Source organism: Otolemur garnettii, unplaced genomic scaffold (assembly GCF_000181295.1).
Source record: "Otolemur garnettii isolate 467f Iridium unplaced genomic scaffold, OtoGar3 scaffold00123, whole genome shotgun sequence".
In the NCBI taxonomy this organism is placed as follows: domain Eukaryota; kingdom Metazoa; phylum Chordata; class Mammalia; order Primates; family Galagidae; genus Otolemur; species Otolemur garnettii.
Genome location: NW_003852518.1, coordinates 961,388 through 981,846, shown reverse-complemented (window position 1 = coordinate 981,846; position 20,459 = coordinate 961,388). Strand labels below are relative to the sequence as shown.

General features: G+C 43.7%; 1 protein-coding gene across 1 annotated transcript in view; it reads right to left on the bottom strand.

Annotated features, from left to right (window-relative positions):
- DDC (dopa decarboxylase) overlaps positions 1-20,459 on the bottom strand; it is an 89,714-nt gene that overhangs the window by 28,601 nt on the left and 40,654 nt on the right. Inside the window, exons 6-8 of the mRNA XM_023517877.1 lie at positions 20,032-20,175; positions 5,027-5,093; positions 837-931 (exon numbers count right to left, since the gene is read on the bottom strand). Of these exons, the coding sequence (XP_023373645.1) occupies positions 837-931; positions 5,027-5,093; positions 20,032-20,175 (306 nt within the window). The remainder of the gene's footprint in view (positions 1-836; positions 932-5,026; positions 5,094-20,031; positions 20,176-20,459) is intronic.

Genomic DNA, 20,459 nt, shown 5'->3' with positions numbered 1-20,459 from the left:
CCACGTATGGGCCAGGTCCCCTGAAACTCTGCCCCTAAGCAGAAGGCGTCTCTTCCTCTGCCGGTGCCTCAGCTCCCACAGTCCAGCAGCTCCCTCTGCCAGACACACTGCTGGAGACTGCCTCTCAGGACTGCATGGCATTTGTATCTGAGTTCCTGAGGAGTAGAGACTCCCTGCCCTGTGAGCCTCCACCCACAGTGAAGTCCTACTTGGGGCTGAAAGAACGCATCCCAGGACATCTGCAATGCTGTTTCTTTGTGTTAAGTCTGAACCCTCCTGTGTCTTGCAGCTCTTTGGAGAAGCAGAATATTGGTCAATAATTCTGATTGCTATTTCAGAAAAGAAGCAGGTGTTTCACTTGGCATTACATGCCACATTTTATAATTTCCAGAACAGTGCGGAGGAGCATTTAAACTTATTGGTGGCTGCTCATTCAATACCAGTTAAAATCAATACCATGTTTAGGGGTATGAGCCCAACATGACTACCAAGTAGTTGAACCAGGTCGTGGAGAATTGCAAGTTGGTATTTTAAATTACCCATCGAGCTGAAATGTTACTATTTCCCCACACTTTCATAAACTAAAATCTATCCTATCCTGACAGCTTTGCCCAGGATTTGTGCAGACTGAAAAATCGCTGTAAACATCAGGGATAGTTCTGATGACTGGGAAGGTTCTCGGCCCTTGTCCTGAGGAAATATGATTGCCAGTAATCACTGGAATTAGTTCAAAAATAATTTTCTGAAACAAACTTACATAGCAAGAAACTGAAGTCATTGACAAGATGGTGCTTTAAAAAAAAATGGCCTTATGAAAGAGCGAAGAGCACGCCTACCTCCACTCCGTTCAGAAGAGGCCGGAACTCAGGACAGATGAAGGCGCTGCCTGCGTAGGCCGCGTCAATGTGCAGCCACAGGTCTTCCTTGTTGCCTAGGGCCCAGAAGCAACCTGTGAGTTCCCAGACCGAAGCCCTTGCCACGTGCAGTCTGACGGCTGACCTCACCCTGTCCGCCTGTGGTTCTTGTTCCTGGTGTGTCACTAGTACTTGTTGAGCTAATACCAAGGGCCCCTCACACCTGCGGGCAATGAGCCGAGGGCAGAAGTGGCTGTTCTTGGTCCCACACTCAGGTGCTCAGGAAAACAGGATCCATTACATGCCCTGGTTTTCAAGCCTGGTCCTCGCTGCTCAGCTTAGCTCTAAAGCACCAGTGTCCCATAATCCTGGGCTTGCCCACCCACACTGTATTCCAGTTACACTGCTGTTTTCTGCCCCCTCACTCCATATCACCCACCTGACATTTCCTTCCGGACACCCTTGCTGACCAGTAAGTGGATATTGCCTGGACACAGCCCACACTGACCTCCTGCCCCACTCCATCCACACAGGGAAGGTGGCTATTCATTTCATCCTCCATTCCCTTTGTGAACAAGGTTTCTGTTTCCAGCCGTGTGAGGATGGCCTTGCGGGCAGGGACTGCTCTTTGCTTGGCAGTAGGAGAAGCCGCTATGTTCCAAGCCACCTCAGTGCAGACACTTCTGAATTCAGCTCCTGCCTCTAGCACTCAGCAGCTGCATGCCCATGCCTACCTCCTCCAAGCCTTGTCATCCTCAGAGGCAAAATGGAGATAACATAGTACCCAAACCTTGAGGGATAAGCGAGGCAATATTCACAATCTGCCTGTCAGCACACTGAGCAGAGTCAGGGAGAAATAAGTGTGGCTTCCAAGGCTGTTCCCTCACTCAGCCCTTGCACTAGAATGGCCATGAAATATGTAATAATTGAAGGGCAAAGGACCCCAGAGAGGACATGGGCCGAGCTGCCCCTTCCAGGGAGGGTGCAGGAGGGTGTCAGCCGACACCAGCATTTGTGAGTCCATGGGCCCATCACTGCTTTAGATCCCTGTGCTGTGGGGCGTGGTGACCCTTGGGGACTCCCTGATAAGGGCACAAATCCCAATCATGAGGACATCACCCTCGTGAATACTGACTACCTCTCAAAGGCCCACCTCTCATTATCTTAGCTTAGGACTTCAGTATGTGGATTTGGGGGACATGAACATCCAGACCATAGCAAGCTTGAAATTTTATGCTCTCTCATGCAGGAATCTGAAGTTCCTGTTGCCCTCAGACTGTATCTGAGTCATAGCAGTGATGGCTGTGTCGTCACCACCATGAGTCTCCTCGGGGAGGTCCCACATTAGCCTCTGCCCTTTCTGTGCACTCCCATAACCTTTGCTGCAGGCTCACCCTGGCCTCCTATTCCTTGGCATGGTGGCATCAACTCTTCAGGACACATTTGATTTGGGGCCAACTCAGGGCATTAATCCTGAAGATTAAACTGAGTCAAAGTTTTAAAATGACTTTCTTTCATCAGCAGTGGCCTGTGGAGGTCTGTGCTTCCACTAAGGTTGTAGTTGGTCCCAAACTCCCACAGCAGGGAGCTTAGAGCTACCCATGAGAAGGAGGCTCTGTGAGGCTTCTCTTGTTTCCAGCTCTGTGCTCTGCTTGGCATATTCAACCGGCTGATAGTACACTCTTCCCTCTGGCCCCTCCTACACAGGTGGGCCCTCTGGGAGTCAGGCTGACACTGAGACCCTCGGCCAGAGCTGGATGAATTGGGAGCACTGGGGCACATCCAGGGTTGAGGCAGGGCTGCCACATCCCTCCTGCCAGGCTGCCTGCCCCTCCAGCCATACACCTGCCCAGCCAAGCCACTTCCCCAGGATGCAGCTTTGGCTGCCTGCCCGGCTCTGTGTCCTCCCCCCTCCCCATGGCCTCAGCCAGGACCTCTGTCCTCAGTTTCCCCACTTTCACCTAATTGACTTCAGCTCTCCACTTTTTGCATCTCATGCTCGTCTTGTTAAAACCTGCCAGACAATGGACCTGTCCGAATGGACCAATTTGAACACACTCTCTGGGGAATCACTTTAAAACCTCCAAAAAGAAAATGTGCTTCCTAAGGCTGCAATTTGGAGAAAACCATCTTTTGATTTGTTTTATTTTTCAGATGGTGGTGGGTAAATAATTTATATGAATTATTTTAATAGATTATTGTAAGTTGACCTGAGAGGTCAGCTCAGGATCTCAGAACAGCCTTGTTTGGAGTTGAACAGCACTAAATATCTGGTAACTGGTATCAGATAAGGGAATGTGGGTAGAACAGCGCTGACTTAATTGTTAAGGCACAGATGATAGTAATATCACCATCACTAAAAATAGGATGGTCAATATTTTGACAATTGACATCTGCATAAACCTTGGCAATGAACCAAAGGTTTAGGCGTTCACATTTCACCTCCTTTAGTGCAGCCCCAGAAGCAAGCTCTGCATTTGAGACCAAACACAACACATTCACAGCCTCTTCTGAGCAGAGGAAGCCCCAGGACAGCAGGATGCCTGAGATGGGTCCATCCAGGGGACTGTGGCTTGGTGGTGCCACTGCCTGCCATCATCTCCCTGGCCCGGAAGGCAGCCAGCAGTGGGCTGCAGGGACAGTGGGCCACATGGCTCTACCCATCAGAAGACCTCAGCCCTTTAACTCCAGTAGTGCTAGGGGATTACATCAGTCGGCCACTGGCCAGGACATTCAGTTCTTAGCCTGACATCTGAGTCGGAGAACTCCAAGTTGCTTGGCTGAGCTGACGAGAGTTTAAGGCTAATGAGGCCAACACCGTGGCCGCAGTCCTGAGGGGCCAGTTCTGCCTATCCCCCCAGCCCTGGGCCAGGCACCTCTGCCTGTAGCCAGTTGTTCTTACAGAATCTGCCAAAGGTCAGTGGCAGGGCAAAAATCCTGTGTGAACGGGCAAATCCACCCAGATCCCACTTTGTTTCTTTCTTTTTTTTTCTTTTTTCTTTTTAATTTGAGAGAGGATCTTGTCTCACTTCTCACAGCTGGCCACCAGCACTGCCTTCCTTGTAGCAGAGCCATTTCTCCCCGTATAAACTTGCCTTCTGAAGGAAACACTGCCATTTTAAACTTACAAGTGCTGCTTTTTCTCTCCATTTTACAGATGGAGCAAATGCAGCTCAGAATTTAAGTCATGCGACTTTCAGGGGTGGGTCTGGGCTGGACCACAACTTCTCTACCCACTACACCTCCAGCACTGCCTGTCCCAGCCGATGACACCGGGATGGGTGTCCAGATGCCCAGGTGAGGAGGGTCCATGCCTGTGAGTGTGGAGCACAGCCCGTGCTAGGTTAGGAGCAGTAAGAACGGTGCTGGCTTGTGCAGATTGAGGTTAGAGGCGACCGCAAGCCGTCAGTGTGGTCTCCAGTACAGCGTGAGTCTGAGAGCCTGACAGGGGCGGCTTCCTAGAGTGCGGTCATTGGAGAGGTCACATCCCTGAGGGACGGTGTCACTATCCAAGGAGAGTCCTCCTGTTCATAGAAACAGCTCTAAGGCCTGCAGCCTTCCCAGAGCCACACGTTAAAGGTAAAACTTTACACCTGCCGCTTAGTCATTTCACCTTCTGAATACACAGACGTCTAGTCTCAGTGAGGAGACCTACGTGCTCTGAGGAGGGAAGGAAGAGCTGAGAGTGACCCAGGACAGCGTCCGAGGCACAGCTTCTTCTTTGGTGAAATCTAGTTTTATTGTATTGATTTGCTAAATCGTCTTAAGCAAGTGGCTTAACTACATACGGTAATTCCAAAAAGGCTGAAAATGGATGTGCCAAAAGGCTAAGTTCAGGCCCAGGCCACTCTCGTGTCATGTGCATACCCGACCTGCACATGAGGGGCCACTCCGAGACCTGGAAGGTTTATCCCCTCACCAGGGCCAGCACCGCCTGCAATTTTAGGTCACTCTTATACTGCCTGGAATATTTTTTTCTTATAAATAGGACTCAGCTCTTGTCCAAGTAGCCCAAATTCTGAGTTTGTGGAGCTCAGACCAATGAGCTTTGTTTTTGCAAATACACAATTGGTCATAATAGGAACTTAAAGCCAGGAGAGCCCAGGGGAGGTGTGCTGGGCTCTCAGTGCACTCAGGACGTTCCCACAAAGCACGTTGGTTTCGATACTTACAGAGAGGCCCGACTTCTAAGAGATTGTCAAAGGAGCAGCATGATGTGGTCCCCAGCGTGGCCACCACCTGGAGAGTAAAAACCAGAACTCTCAGCCCCACATTGTGGCCACCTCCACAGACACAGCTGCTGCTTTGGGGCTGGCCCAGGGCCTTGAACAGGTGCGTGGTGACTGTCTGTGACGTGGAGATGCAGAGCCCTGACTGCACCTTTCATCTGTGAGTGAAAGCAGCATCACGGGTTCAGGGAAAACCTTTGCAGACAGAAAACAAAGCTGTGAGGTTAGACACAGAATCTGCCCTGGTTGGTGTTGTGGGGCAGAAATGAAGCATGGGGCCTTCTGGGCATAATCCTACATTCTGCTTTAGACAGGTAAGTACGCAAGGGCTGTCCGGAAAGTGGTGGTGGTGGGGCAATGGCTGGATACTTTCGGGACAGCCCTTGGGTGCATTGAAGATGAAACATAGTTACTACCAGGAAGCTGGAAGACTGGGTGTTTCTTCCTAGTCTGTGGGAGTGTGTGTCTGTGTCTGTGGGTGGGTGTGAGTGTGCACCCAGAGCACAGGGCAGGACAGCAGACGTGAGGCTCCAGCACGCTGGGATTGTGCAAGGCGTTCTTGGAAGGCGTCCTTCAGAACAGCCTCTGCGTCAGTTAAGAGACACAGCAGGATTTTGAGCAAGAGTGTCCCTTGCCAGCTTGAATCAACTGCCTTTCCCTTTCTGAATGGTCCTTCTCCCAAAGGCATGCTAACTTCAATCCTCAAAAGATTCAGGAGAAAACACTACTGACAGTGAACATGATTCCAAAAGGGATGCTCTGGGAGAGTGGGGAGTGCTGCTGTTCACACCCCTGGGTGTGTGGGCCAGAGGTCACCGTGGCAGTCCTGCCCTCTGAGCGCCTCAGGGGGCAGCCCTACGCCTGTACAGCCTGTGCTATTCCTGTCTCTCTCCCTCTAAACCAGCGGTTCTCAACCTGTGGTCGTGACCCACAGGAACTGTATTAAAGGGCCGTGGCATTTGAAGATTGAGAACCACTGCTCTAAACCCAAGCCATGCTCTGGCCTTATCTGTGTGGCTGGGAATTTGCATTTTGATGGACTTTGAGATGCTGAGACATATTTGCTGAATTAAAACTTTCCAAATAGTCAAAACACACATTGTGTTTACAAACCCAAAGAGCATAATTGATTTACAGATGTCACACACTGTCTGGATAATGAAATGCTTTTGAGGATAAGGGCAGAGAGGTCAGAACTTCATTATATGAGCCTAAGTCAGAGGCCTCTCTGATTATTTCACTTATGGCTGCCTAAATTTTACCTGGAAGACAGAGTCTCCTCTCAGAGCAAGTCAAGGTGCTCTAGGCAAGGTAACAAACACGGTGTCTGGCCTGGCCACAGCTCTCAGAGCTGCCTGGGTGGAGGGGGCCTGTCACTGCTTCTCAGAGAGCCACCCCTGTCCAGGCACTGGAGTCTTCCCATTCCCAGGACAGGCCTGACTGGGCCCAGCAGGGCTCTCAGTGTCGCTGTACTGTGCCCATGGGCTCCTAGTCCCCAAAGGCTACTCTTACGGGCAGCATAAACATGTAAGTTGTATCATTATTCAGGCATGTTAAGCCTGACAGATTGGGACACCACTGCTATTGAAGAGAGAGGCTGCTCACAGTTCCCAAGAGGAGGCACATCGCGTCACAGGGTCAGGCACGGGAAGATCAGGGCCAGTCAGGAGGCAGAGGGGATATGGGAAAATCATAGGCAAGGGGCTTTATTAGTTTTTGAGAGGATGACCTTAATAGTGAATGATAGAAAAGTTATTAATTCATGGCTTTTCAGTTATGGCTAGAATCAATCCCACGAGCTCTTTCTTCCTAGCTAACCAACTGACAGGTATCCTGCAAGGTTCCATTTTCAACAACATCTGAAAAAAGCCTAACAGACAGAAAGGAATTATAAATCTTTCTCTTTATATTTGCCAAAACTGTCTTTAGAATCTGCTGTTTCAGCCTTGAGCAGTTCCTGAACAGAAGCCAAAGGGGGAGGGTGGTGCAGGCCCTTAGTTTCTACTCAAAACCATATCTCAAGGGCAGAAAAAAATCACAGACAGATCACAATCACCTGTGATAAGCCTGTCTCCAATGGTGAGGCAGCTGCTTATCAGCCAGCCACTAAGAAGATAGAAGAAGGCAGTAGTTCACAGCACCTTGCTAATTTGCTACAACCATAAATCTCCTCCATCCCCTTAATAAAAAGTCTGAGAAGCTGGTTTTCTAGGCCAGCACACTCGCCCTATTTCACCTCTGTGCTGGTCCTTTTCTAATAGATCCTTTCCTATTTTTCTAGGAAAAATAAATAGACTTTTTTTCTTTCTGTCCTAATCTTTGAAGAAATCTTTCTCAAGACCTATGTACACCAGTTCACACCCTAACAGTCTCCATGGGAAGAACAGCAAGGCAGAGTCTGCAGGCTTGGGACTGGCTAGCTTGAACAAATTCAGTGGGCTCTGGGGGAAGGGCCTGCCTCTAGCTGCCCTGGGTGATGAGGGCAGGTGGAGAGTGGCCCATGGGTGAGAGCCCCACAGAGGAGGTGGTGGGTGCAGACTCTGGGTTGCTGGTACACAGATGAAGGTACACTGCTGATGGGTCCTTTAATAGCTCTAGGAAGCTGTTAACCTTGAGAGCAGGTTGAGAGCGCAGGCCCTCCAGAATCAGCAGGGCCCTAAGATGTCAAAGCATCAGAAACACAGGCAATGAAAAGGCATGATTATACACAGACAGATAACCCACGTGTGAAGCCCCGCTCGGAGGCCCAGCTATGTCATACTGGCACCTCACTGAGTTCCATTTTCTCACGTACAACACAAACGGGCTGCATGGGCCCTGTGGGGCTCAGCTCTTCACCTCAACACTTCTGAGCTCTCAGCCCCTTTCTCTAAACCTCATCCTCTCCTCCAGTCAAGAGTCAAGAACTCTACGTGTTTGCTTCCTTCTGACAAACTGAGTCATGTAGTGGGAATTCAAGTCAGTGTGTTATTATTGTTCTCTGGTATTTGCAATTTTATCCTATTATATAAATGAATATTAAAATGCCCTGTCTGAGGCACCCGCCTGGCTCAGTGGGTAGAGCATGAGACCCTCAGAATGCCTTGTCTGGGTGGTCAAGAGAATATTAAAAATTATGAAGTTAGAAGTAGAACCCAGAATAACTTAGCAAGATCAATATCACTTATAATTTATTTTTCCAGGTTTTTGTCTCCTAGAAAGGAAATTTTGTATTTCAGTGATTCCTACAGTTTTGTCTCATTTTCCTCAGTTAAATGCTAATTGAATTAAATGCAATAACTTCTATTGTTATAATCACATGTTAACTATCTTCTTGCTGAAATTATTTCCTATCTATTAATGTGTACATAGAAAAGTATCTAGAATGATAGTCAACAAATATTAAAACCTCAGAGGAGATTTTGGCTAACATAAGCTTTTATTCTTAGATTCTTATGGAATTACTGATTTTTTGTCTTTAGTATCAAACATGTTTATAGAAATAATAAAATCCTGCCTTGTCCTGGCTGGCCTCAGGTGAGAGTAAGAACGAGTGACATGTTCTGAGAGCTCACCCACAGCAGACTGGTGCTGAGAGCTCTCCCAGATGACACCCAGTCATCATGTTTGTGATCCTACTTTACAGATGATGCAAGTGAGGTTCTAAGAGGTGGTTAACTGTCCAAGGACACACAGAAACGCAGGAGCAGACCAAAGGTTGACCAGATTTGGTCAACTCTTCTCCTGCAACACCTTGGGTAGACAGGCCCCCTGGGTCCCAAGTTAAGGAACCCAGAGCCCCAGGGCCATGCCAGAGACCCCTCCAAAAAGCCCAAGCACTTTGCTCCCAAGAGGGAGGCCTGGGGATAGATGGCAGAGACAGGCTCTTGGGGTAGATGTGGCTGACGAAGCTGTGGGTCTCTGCAGAGAGGCCTGGTTGGACGAGCCTGGTTGGACAGTGTTCTCAATGGCTTGTGTATGTGGCACTGAGCCACAAGGCAGCTTGTCCTGGTTCTCAGAAGCCACTTTACAGCCGGCGCCTGCTCTGTCCGCTTCAGGCTCTGATCACCGCAGCTCAGCATTGCTCGGCGACACTGACCTGATTCAGCCTGCTCTGCAGGGACATAATCACATTTGTGCAGGGGAAGGCGGGGCAGGGGAGGTGAGGGCCTCGTCTCTGGAAGAGCCTGGTGTGAAGCACCGGCCCCTGCGTGATGATGTCCTCTCGCCTCACCCACCAGCCCCCACCCCCAGGTTTGTGCCTTGCAGGCATTGCCTCTGTCCGTGGCCTGAGTCTTATCAAGTTAGCTCATCAGGGAATCAAACCTTCAGGAGGAAGAAAGGGAAATATTATCATAAGCCCCAAGCCAGGAATGGAAGGGCAGCAGTTCAGCATTTCTGGGTCAAATGCTGCCAAATGTGCCCCTTGCTCTCAGCAGAGGGTCTTGAATTTTGAGGGGTCTGTGATCCCCCTTGGGGATATAATGAAGTCTGCATCCCTGTGTCCCTGAAGGCTGCACCCAGACAGAATGGGTGTCACAACAGCTGGGCAGTGAGACAGACTCAGGCTCCAACCACTCTAGGATGGGGACCCTGAGTCTCTTTCCAGCTTCACAATCCATCAGCCGCCCATCTAAGATAAAAAACTAGTTGCATTGCCCCAAATATCCTATGTCCCTTCACATCTCTGTACCTTTGCATACTCGTTCCCTCAATAAGAAAGGGACTGTGCCCAGGGCGCCTGCCTGCAGGTCCTCAGAGCATCAGGCTCCCTGATCCCTTCTGTGGAGTCCATTGCACTCCACCCTCATATACTCAATGCAGCACCCCTCAAATGGTGCCAACACTTGGGGTTCATCTGTCTTCCCTACCAAGGACCATGCCACAGGGAAGGGGACCATGGCTGGCACAGTGGCTGGAATCAAGTGTTTGATGAGCACCCCAGTGCAGGAATGGACAGCTGTGACCCTCTGCTCTGATGTATCAGAGGCCACTTCTGTGGCTTCTGCCAGCGGGTCACAGAGGCCTTCCAAAATTGTTCCAGAATATTGGGCTTTAGGGCAAAATTCCAACAATGGCATATTAATTTTATCTCCGTAATGTTCTCGAAGCAAATACGACTTGGTTTTGTTACTCTCAATGAAACGTGCAGTCTTGTCTCAGGACTGGTGTCTCTCCCCACCTGCTCCTTCTCTTGACCATGTAAATACACACAAATCTGTCATCCCAGCACGTCCTCCCTCTAACTGACATTCTCCCCAGCAACTGATCTACTTGTTCTTCTTTCCTTTATGAGTAAACTTCTTTATAAAGGAATCTCTTCCCACATTTTCTTTCTCTCATTAGCCCAGTGGAATCTGAATTTCACTCATAAGCACCCTAGGAAACCTACTTTTAAGGAAGTCAAAAGTTACTTTCTCTTAGTAAAGACAGAATGAATGAAGGGAGAAGGCTTCTCTGAGCTCCTATATTCCTCGGCATCTCCCAAGCAGACCCCATGGGCTACTTGGTCATTCCTACTGACATAGGGGTCACCCAAACTCAGATGAGCCCCATGTCTGTGTCTCTGGGTCAGACCTCTCTTCTCTGTGAGCCCAACTGTCATGTGGACCTCTCCACTCAGATGACCCAGCACCATCCAACGTTAGCTATGTAAAAACGACCTATTGTCTTCTCTCTCCAACCTAGGCTCTGTATGTGTGCCACATCTCAAGGGGTGGAATAGCAGATGTCCTAAGGGAAAAGCCATATGAACTCCTCCCTTACCCACTACATTCCATTAGTGACCAAGACTCTCCCTGAAGGTCATTCAAATCCATTCCCTTCTTTTCACACCCACCACCATTATTTTCATCCACATCCTCATTATCATTAGCAAATTGCTACATAATACTTACTCTACCCACCTCCTGCCATCTCACTGGCCATCCCTAGCCATGTCTATGCCCTGACACATGTGATGAATAATTTTCATATCATAGATACATTCCCACAGGCAAACCAAGTTTGGATAGGTCTCAATGAATATTTTTCAGATAGTCAGTGTACTAAAATAATTTATAATCTCCAAAAGTAGTGGCTCTTAATTATTCTATTTCTTTTTTTTGAGACGGAGCCTCAAGCTATCACCCTGGGTAGAGTGCCAGGGCATCATGCTCACAGCAACCTCCAACTCCTGGGCTCAAGCAAGTCTCTTGCCTCAGCCTCCCAAGTAGCTGGGACTACAGGCGCCCGCCACAACGCCTGGCCATTTTTGGGTTGCAGCCATCATTGTTGTTTGGTGGGCCCAGGCTGGGGATTCGAACCCGCCACCTTAGGTGTATGTGGCTGGTGCCTTAGCTGCTTGAGCCACAGGCGCCGAGCCGTGGCTCTTAATTGTTAACAGCCATTCTGTAAGGGCTGATAACAGACCACGCTTAAGAGCAGCTCCTCTTCCCTCCCTTGCCCAAGAAAAGCCATGAGAACCTGTGATGTTGTCTTTATAGGTACACCTTTGAGATGGTGTACATGGAAGGCCATCTCCCTGATTTTAGGACTTTGTTATAATGAGCAGATGACTAGAGACACATTTCATCACCGAGCTCGATGGACCACGTCTATCATTGCTGTGATGTACCACTCAGATGACAGAGGCGTTTTTGAAAATATAAATCTGATTGTGTCACTCCCTGGTTTAAAAATCCTTCCCTGATTGTCTGTTGCTTTTAGGGAGAGCCTGTCTATGTTTTTAATAACTTTGTCATAAAGAAAGTTTCAGTATACATTGGTACAGCTTTTCTGGAGGGGAATACAACAGTATTCCAAAGTATCGAAAGTCTTGAAAACTATCTCGTTGATCAAGTAATTCCAATGCTAGAATTGTTCCCAAGGAATAGCCAATAGATATAAAATAAGCAAATAAGTACATAAATAAAAAAGTTAAGTGATCCAATTACTGTAAGAAAGTATGAAACATAAATATCCCAAATGTCTAGCACTAGGATACTTCCAGTTTACATATACGTGTGGATTCCTACCCAGGGAATTATATTTACATTTATTTATGTTATGCATGTGTGTGTGTACTCATATGTATATATTAGAGATGAGTCAGACAAAGATATAATGGGGTTATGCACAACTTTTATATAGTATGTAAGGATCTGAAAAAATGCCTGTAATATTTGAGGTGAAGAAAGAAAATCATAATGTGGTGTATACAATAAATATATAAATAAATGCATGTTAAAATGTACAAGAAAGGGACTAAAAGAATATAAATTAAAGGTTACATATGCTTCTCTTCCAACTTTTATTTGCCTTTTTACACTCTCCTATGATTATCAATTTTATAAGGTAGTTAATACATATAATCAGCAAAAACATAGTACTATAATAAAAACAAAAAGAACGTTTTTTTTCATAATGATACACCATTGTAATGTCCATGTCCACTTTGGCTACCAGTTTGTAAAAGAAACCAAAGCAGAAATTCTGGAGCTGTAAAGAATAATAACTGAAATGAAAAACTCCCCAAAGGGACTCAAAGGCAGCTTTAAACAAATGGAAGACAAATAATTTGAAGATATGACAATGGAAATTTTTGAGTCTGAGGAGCAGAAAGAAAATAAATTGAAGAAAAGTGAATAGAGCTTAAGGGATTTGTGGAACACCATCAAACTGACCAACTGACAGATTAGAGGATTCTTAGAAGGAGAAAAGAGACAGGAAGGGACAGAGTGTCTGAATAAATAAGGGGAAAAATGTCCCAAATCTGAGAAATTATATAATATATGTTATAATTTATGTCATATAATTAATATTACATGATTTATAATTAATATATAATACATATATTTTATATATATCAAAGAAGCTAAAAAATCTCCAAGTGGAATGAACTCAAAGAAATCTACACTGAGACACAATATAACTAAACTGTCAAAATCCGGAGATGAAAAGAAAATCTTGAAAATAACATGAGAGAAGTGACTCATTACATACAAGGGAGCCTCACTGGATTATCAGCAGGATTGCTCATCAAAAATTTTAGAGTCAGAAGGTAGTGTAGTAGACTGATATATATTCAAAGCACTAAAGGAAAAAAACAAAACTCAATCAAGAATCTAATATCCTGCAAAAGTGAAGGAGAAATGAAGACATTCCCAGATAAACAAAACCTGAGGATGGCCATTACCACTAGACCTGTGATTTGAGAAATGCTGAAAGTGGACCTGCAGGCTGAAACGTGAAAACACTTCTGATACCATAAAGGCATGTAAAGAAGTAAAGACCTTACTAAAGATCTTTAGGCAATTATGAGAGCCAGTGTTGGACTGGGCAATTATGAGAGCCAGTGTTGTCATGACGATGGGTTATAATTGCACTTTGTGTTTTCTACTTAATTTAAGAGACATTTTTAAAGGCAATTATTAATCTAAAAGCTAATGCTATTACAAATTTGTTTTCATAACTCCTCATTTTTTCTATACAACTACAGAGACTCGTGAATTTCTAAAAATGACTAGTTTATGTTCTTGGACGTACAAAGTATAAAGACATAATTTTTGGATACCAACTACTGAAAGGAGTAGGGATACATTGCAGATGCAAAGAACCAGACCTTCATATGTTATTTAGGTTGAGCAGTTCTAAAGCTATGTTCTAAGTATATAATTTTAGGATATTAAATGTCATCATCCTCGTAACAACAAAGAAAACACATATAGATCATACACAAAACTAAATGAGAAAGGAATGCATACATTTCACTACACAAAATTCAGCTAAACACAGCAGACAGTAATGCATAAAATGGGGGACAAAGAAGCTATACGGCTTCAGGAAAAATCAAAGCAAATCTCTTTGTAAAGGTCAGCCTTGAAGAGGAAGGAAATTCTGGCACCTGCTACAACATGGGTGAAACTTGAGGACATTATACTCAGTGAAATAAATATGTCAGTCACAAAAAGACACATACGGGGTATCCCTGCAGGGAGAATGGGGACTGAAGATCCCATTCTTGGCAAGGCAAAGCACTCCTAGGAAAATAGGAAAATTAAAAAGTAAGCTGAATGAGTCAGAACCAAAAAAAGCCAGCTAGTTTACATTTAAGCTAGCCATTGCTATCAAGCTTCCTGCCTTTTCTGAAATTCTAGCCTGTTGGAGATTCAGCTTGTAAACACCCCTACTGAGTCTGTGAGCACTCTGAGGAAAAATAGTCACAGAAGAGACTATGGCAAAGACCTAGAAAGATACATTAACTGAGTCATTTTCTGCCTAGCAAACAGGCAAAGCAGATACCCATTGTGGAGATTTGCATTTGCCTTGGGCAGAGATCAAGGGAGTAGCTTGAGCCCTGAGATATGGGCAGAACAACTTACATCCCTTATTGCATAGGAAGATCCTTTGTGGTGGTGATGGAAAGAAAATTCCTCCCACCAATTCCTCAGAGGAGATTAAGGCTGGTGGTTGACATTTTATTCTACCGGGAACTAGCAGAGTTTAACATCTCCCAAGAAATCTCTGTGTGTGATCTCATGCAGGAGGCTCTTCCAATACAAGGCTCAGATTTCAGTTTTCTTAAGGCTACCCTTAAGGTTAATAATAATAACAAGAGGAGCTGATATACTCAATCAGAGAAACTCTGGCATCTTTGCTCCCTCCCTCATCTTACCCTCTGGGCAAATAGACTTCAATAAAAGCAGAGGGGAGCAAACACGCAGTGCCATTGCTGGAATCCCACAAATGGGCAATAGACCCCTGAGCTCCCACTTTTAATTCTATTCTATGTCTCATGTCTTTCTTTACCATTGTTTTCTAACTCTATATTTCTTCAGTCAGTCGCTGCCAGTTTCCATAAGTCTTAGCAAACCCTGGTCCCAGGGCAGGACCCCAACAGTCCCTGTATTAAAAAAATTTTACCAGATGTTTGTAAAATAATCTTTATGTATTGGCCAATTTTGGGAAAAATTCATAATGAATGCTTCATAAATAAAGGTACAATTAAGTATAATTTTTTCTATGTATGGTGACTTTGAGGATGACCTATAGTATATGATTCCGTTTTTATTAGGAACCTAGAATAGTCAAATTCATAGAGACAGAAAGTAGAATGGTGGTTTACAGGGGCTCAGGAGAGGAGGGAATGGAGAGTCATTGTTTAATTAATGTAGTTTCAGTTTGGCATAAAGAGTTTTGGAGATGGATTGGTGGTAGCTTGCAAAACAATGTGAATGTGTTTAATGCCACTTAACTAAACACTTAAAAATGGTTAAGATTATAAACTTGTTATGTACACTTTACTAAAATTAAGAATTAAAAAGAAACTCACCAGAGGGCATAGGAGGGACCAAAATAATTTCTTTAAAAGAGCAGGGTTATATAATGATAATGCTATGTTTCTTCAAGGAGACATAACAACCTTAATGTATATGAACCAAACAACAAAGCATCAAGATACAGAAAGCAAAAAGTCATAGAACTTCAAGGAGAAATAGATAAATTCAGTCTTATGTTGAAGACTTCAAGGCCTCTCCATCAGAAAAGGACAGATCCTTCAGTGAGAAGTCAATGAAACGTGTAGTTGAATTGAAATGTACCATCAATGAACTGGGTCTAATTAATATCTATAATACTTTGTCTAATGACAGCAGAATATATGTTCTTCTCAGGCTCACTTGGAAGATTCATCAAGAGAGACTACATTCTGGGCCATGAGACATATCTCAACAAATTTAAAAGAATAAACATTACATGAAATATGCTCTCAGGACACAGTGGAATTAAACTAGAAATCAGTAACAAAAAGACAGCTGGAAAACCCTAAGCCAAAAACTCTTAGAGATCAACTAACACATTTCTAAAGGTCAAAGGACAAGCCTAAAAAGCAATTTAAAAGTACTTCATTCTCAATGAAAATGAAAATGCAATTCATCAAAATGTGTGGGGTGCCGTGAGAACAAAGCTTAGAGGGAAATACAGCATTGAATGCATATATATATATATATATATATTTTTTTTTTTTTTTTTTGAGACGGAGCCTCAAGCTGTCCCCCTGGGTAGAGTGCCAGGGCATCACGCTCACAGCAACCTCCAACTCCTGGGCTCAAGCGAGTCTCCTGCCTCCGCCTCCCAAGTAGCTGGGACTACAGGCGCCTGCCACAACTCCTGGCCATTTTTTGGTTGCAGCCGTCATTGTTGTTTGGCGGCCCGGGCTGGGGATTTGAACCCACCACCTTAGGTGTATGTGGCTGGCGCCTTAGCCGCTTGAGCCACAGGTGCTGAGCCTGAATGCATATATTATAAAATATATTATAAAAGAAGGAGAATCTATAATCTAAACTTCTATTTTAGGAAATAAGAAAATGAAGGAATTTAAATGCAAAATAAACAAAAGACAAGAAAAGAATAAAAATTAAAGCAGAAATCAATGAAATTGAAAACAGGAAATCAATAGTGAAGAAACCTGTTTCATTGAAAAGATCAACAAATTTGAAAATCTCTACTCAGGTTAACTAATAAAAAAGAGAGAAAGGACACAAATTACTATATCAGAAATGAAAAGTGGAGCCATTACTATTGATCCAATGGAAATTTAAAAAATAATAAAGAAATATTGGTTAGGTGTGGTGGCTCAGGCAGGATGATTGCTTTAGCTCATGCACTGGAAATCAGCCTGAGCATGAGCAAGACCCCACTTCTACTGACAATAATAAAATTAGCCAGGTGTTGTGTAGGCACCTGTAATCCCAGCTTGTGAGGCTGAGGCAGGAGGATTACTTGAATCCAGGAGTTTGATGCTGCTATGAGCTAGGCTGATGCCACTACAATCTACCTAGGCTGAAAGGGCAAGACTTTGTCTCAAAAAAGTAGAGAAAGAAAGAAAGAGGGAAAGAAGAAAAGAAGGAAAGAAGGGAGGGAGAGAAAGAGAGGGGGATAGAAGGAGGGAAAAGAGAAGAAAAAAGAAAGGAAAGGAAAAAAGAGAGGAGAAGAGAGGAGATAGTAGGGGAGGAGAGAAGAGGAAAGAGAAAAGAATATTACTGACTCTGCCCATAAATTTAAAAACTTAAATGAAATGAATAAATTCCTTGAAAGATAAAATCTATCAAAATTTATACAAAGAAAAATTGATGATCTCAGTAGGGCTACCTTTATTTTTCAATTGCATCAATATTTAATAACCTTCTAAAACAGACATGGCATGCTCAGTTGGAGTCACTGATAAATTCCACCAAACATTTAAGGAAATAATTATGCCAGTTCTCTACAATCTCTTATAGAAAATAGAAACAAAAGAAATTCTGCCTAACTTCCTAATTCTATGAGTTTGCATTACTCTAATATTAAATCCACACAAAGACACTGCAAGAAAGGAAACTATAGATCAATAATCTCTTATAAATATAGATGCAAAATTCCTCAACAAAACATTAGCAAATGGAATCCAACACTGTATAAAAAAATTAAACAACACAACCAAGTGGGATTTATTCCAAGTATGAAGGCTTATCCAATATTTGAAAATAATTAATATAGCCTATATTATCAACAAGATAAAGAAGAAAAATCACATGATTATGTAAGTAGATACAGAAGCATTTGACAAAATTCAATACTCATTCATGATAAAAAAAAAAAAACTCTTAGCAAACTAGGATTAAAGCAGAATTTTCTCAATGTGATAAATGAAATTTATAAAAACCCTAGTGCAAACATGTTTTCTGTTGAGATCAGGAATATGGTGGGTATATCTGCTTTCACCACTCCTATTCAACATTGTGGTGGAAATTGTAGCTAATTGTGCTAGAAGTTGTAGCTAATGCAATAAAACAAGAAAATAAAATATATGTAAAAGATTGGAAAAAATTGTCTTGGTTTGCAGATAACATGGTTATCTATGTAGAAATCTCAAAGATTAAATGAAAAACCAAGACAAAAACAAAGCCCTCCTGAAACTAATAAACAATTTAACAAGCTGCAGGATGAAAGTGTAATAGACAAAGTTAATTGTTCTTAAATTCCAGCAACAAAAACAATGAAATTTGAAACCAAAAACATAGTACTATTTCCATTAGTGCCCCAAATGAAATACTTCTGTATAAAACCAACATAATAGGTGTAAGATCTATATAAGGAACAATACAAAACTTTGATTTAATAAAATAAAAAATCTTAATTAATGTAGAGCTATTCCATTACATGGATAGAATGTGTTAATATCAAGATGTCGATTCTTCTAACGTAATCTATAAATGCAAAGCAATCTCATTTAAAGTTCTAGCAAGTTATATTGAGCATATTTGCAAACTGATTCTAAAGTTTATATGAAGATGCAAAAGCCCCAAATAGCCAACCATATTGAACAGCAATGTCAGAGGTCTGCCCTGACACTACCTGACCTTAGGCTTAATGCAAAGTTGCAATAATTGAGACAGTGTGCTCTTGGCAAAGAAGAAACAAACAGGTCAATGGAACACAAACAGACCCACTCCACTGTGCTCAACTGATCTTTGAAAAAGAAGAAAGGTAACTCAATAGAGGAAGAATAGTGTTTTCAACAATGGTGCTAGAACAGGTAGATGTTCACATGTGAAAAGATGACTCAGACAGACCTTATGCCTTTCACAAAAATTAACTGAAAATAGAACATAGACCTATATGTAAAATGCAAAACCATAAAACTCTTAGAAGGTAACATAGGAGAAAATCTAGATGACCTTGGATTTGGTGATTAAATTTAAAAACAGCACCAAAGGCACAATCCAAGAAAGAAATAACTGATAAACTGCCTTGCAAGAGACATGATTCAGAGACACAGAGGCCCAGGATTGATAGAAAACATTTACAAAACATATATCTTGATAAAGGATTGATATCCAAAGCATACAAAGAACTCTTAAAATTCAACAATAATAAAACAAACAATCTGATTAAAATGTGGGCAAAGATCTGAGCACACCTCTCACCAGGGAAGATGTTCAGACAGCAAATAAGGGCATGAAAATGTGCTGGGCATCTTATATCATTAGGACATTTCAAGTTAAAGAAACAATGAGATACCATCACCCATCTCTAATCAGAAACACTGACAAAACCAAACTCCAACAAGGATATGGAAAAACACAAACTCTCAGACATTGTGCCCAGGAATACAAATTGGCACAGCCACTCTGAAAGATAGTTTGGCAGTTTCCTACAAAACTGAACACATTCTTATCACTTCATCCAACAATTCCATTCTAATTTACCCAAATGAGTTGAAAACTTATGTCTATACAAAACCTGCACACAGATGTTTATATCACTTTATTAATAATCGCCAAAACTTGGAAGCAACCAAGATATCCTTCAATACGTGAATAATAAGTAGATGTTGGTATGTGCATACCATGAACATGATTCAGCAATAAAATTAATCAGTTACCCAGCACTTGAATACATATTTCTAAGTGAAAGAAGTCAGTCTGAGAAGGTTATATATTACACGATTCCACCTGTCTGACATTCTAGAAAAGGAAAATCGATGGAAACAGTAAAAAGATGAGTGGTTGCCGGAGGTGGTTTATCTAAAGCCTATTGCCTACACAAACTCACAATGGCTAATGAGAGTTTAAATATATACAGAATTTAAATGTATGGTGATAATAACACAAGAGGTCACAGGAAGGCATAACAGAACAGTATATAACTAAGAAGCTAAAAATGAAGAAAATGGAATAATGAAGGAGGATTCCTTTTAGCAAGAAGCAGAAGCAAGACTCATCGGCTTGGCAGAATCCTCCAGACACGGGTGTTCCAGCTGCCCCTTTCTGAGATGAAAGGTGTAGAATGAAAACTACAGGGAGTCTTTCTCCAGCCTTCCTCAAGGAGACGCTACAAATACCACCTGACCTGCAACCCTCACGGCAGCCAGCCAGGTGGCTCTACCCGGCTGAGACAGGGCTCAGAGACTCCTCTGTGCCTCCTGAAATAAGTGCTGTTGAACTTACAAAGAATGGAATCAGGCCGGCTGCCTTGTCTCTCTCCACGGCCTCCCGCAGGGCAGATTCTCGCATGGCAAAGCAGCCATCCGAAGGGATGGCTTTGAGTTTCACGCCACCAATTAAGCCCGCTCTCTCCACCGAGGAGTGTGCCTGGGAAGGAAGGGACAGAGTGAGGTCTGTGCAGGAGTATGAGCAGATGCATGTGAGGGTATGTGCTGGTGTACATGTGGGGGTGTGGGCCAGTGTGTGCACAGGTGTATGTGCAAGTATGTGGGGGATGTGAGATGTGTGTGCAGTATGTGGGGGGCGTGCTGAATTAGAGGGCTGTGCTGATGTGGAGGGGTGTACTGGTGTATGTGGGGGGTGTGCTGGTGTGTGTGTGGGGTGTGCTGGTGTGGGGGGGGTGTGCTGATCTGTGTGTGGGTGGTACGCTG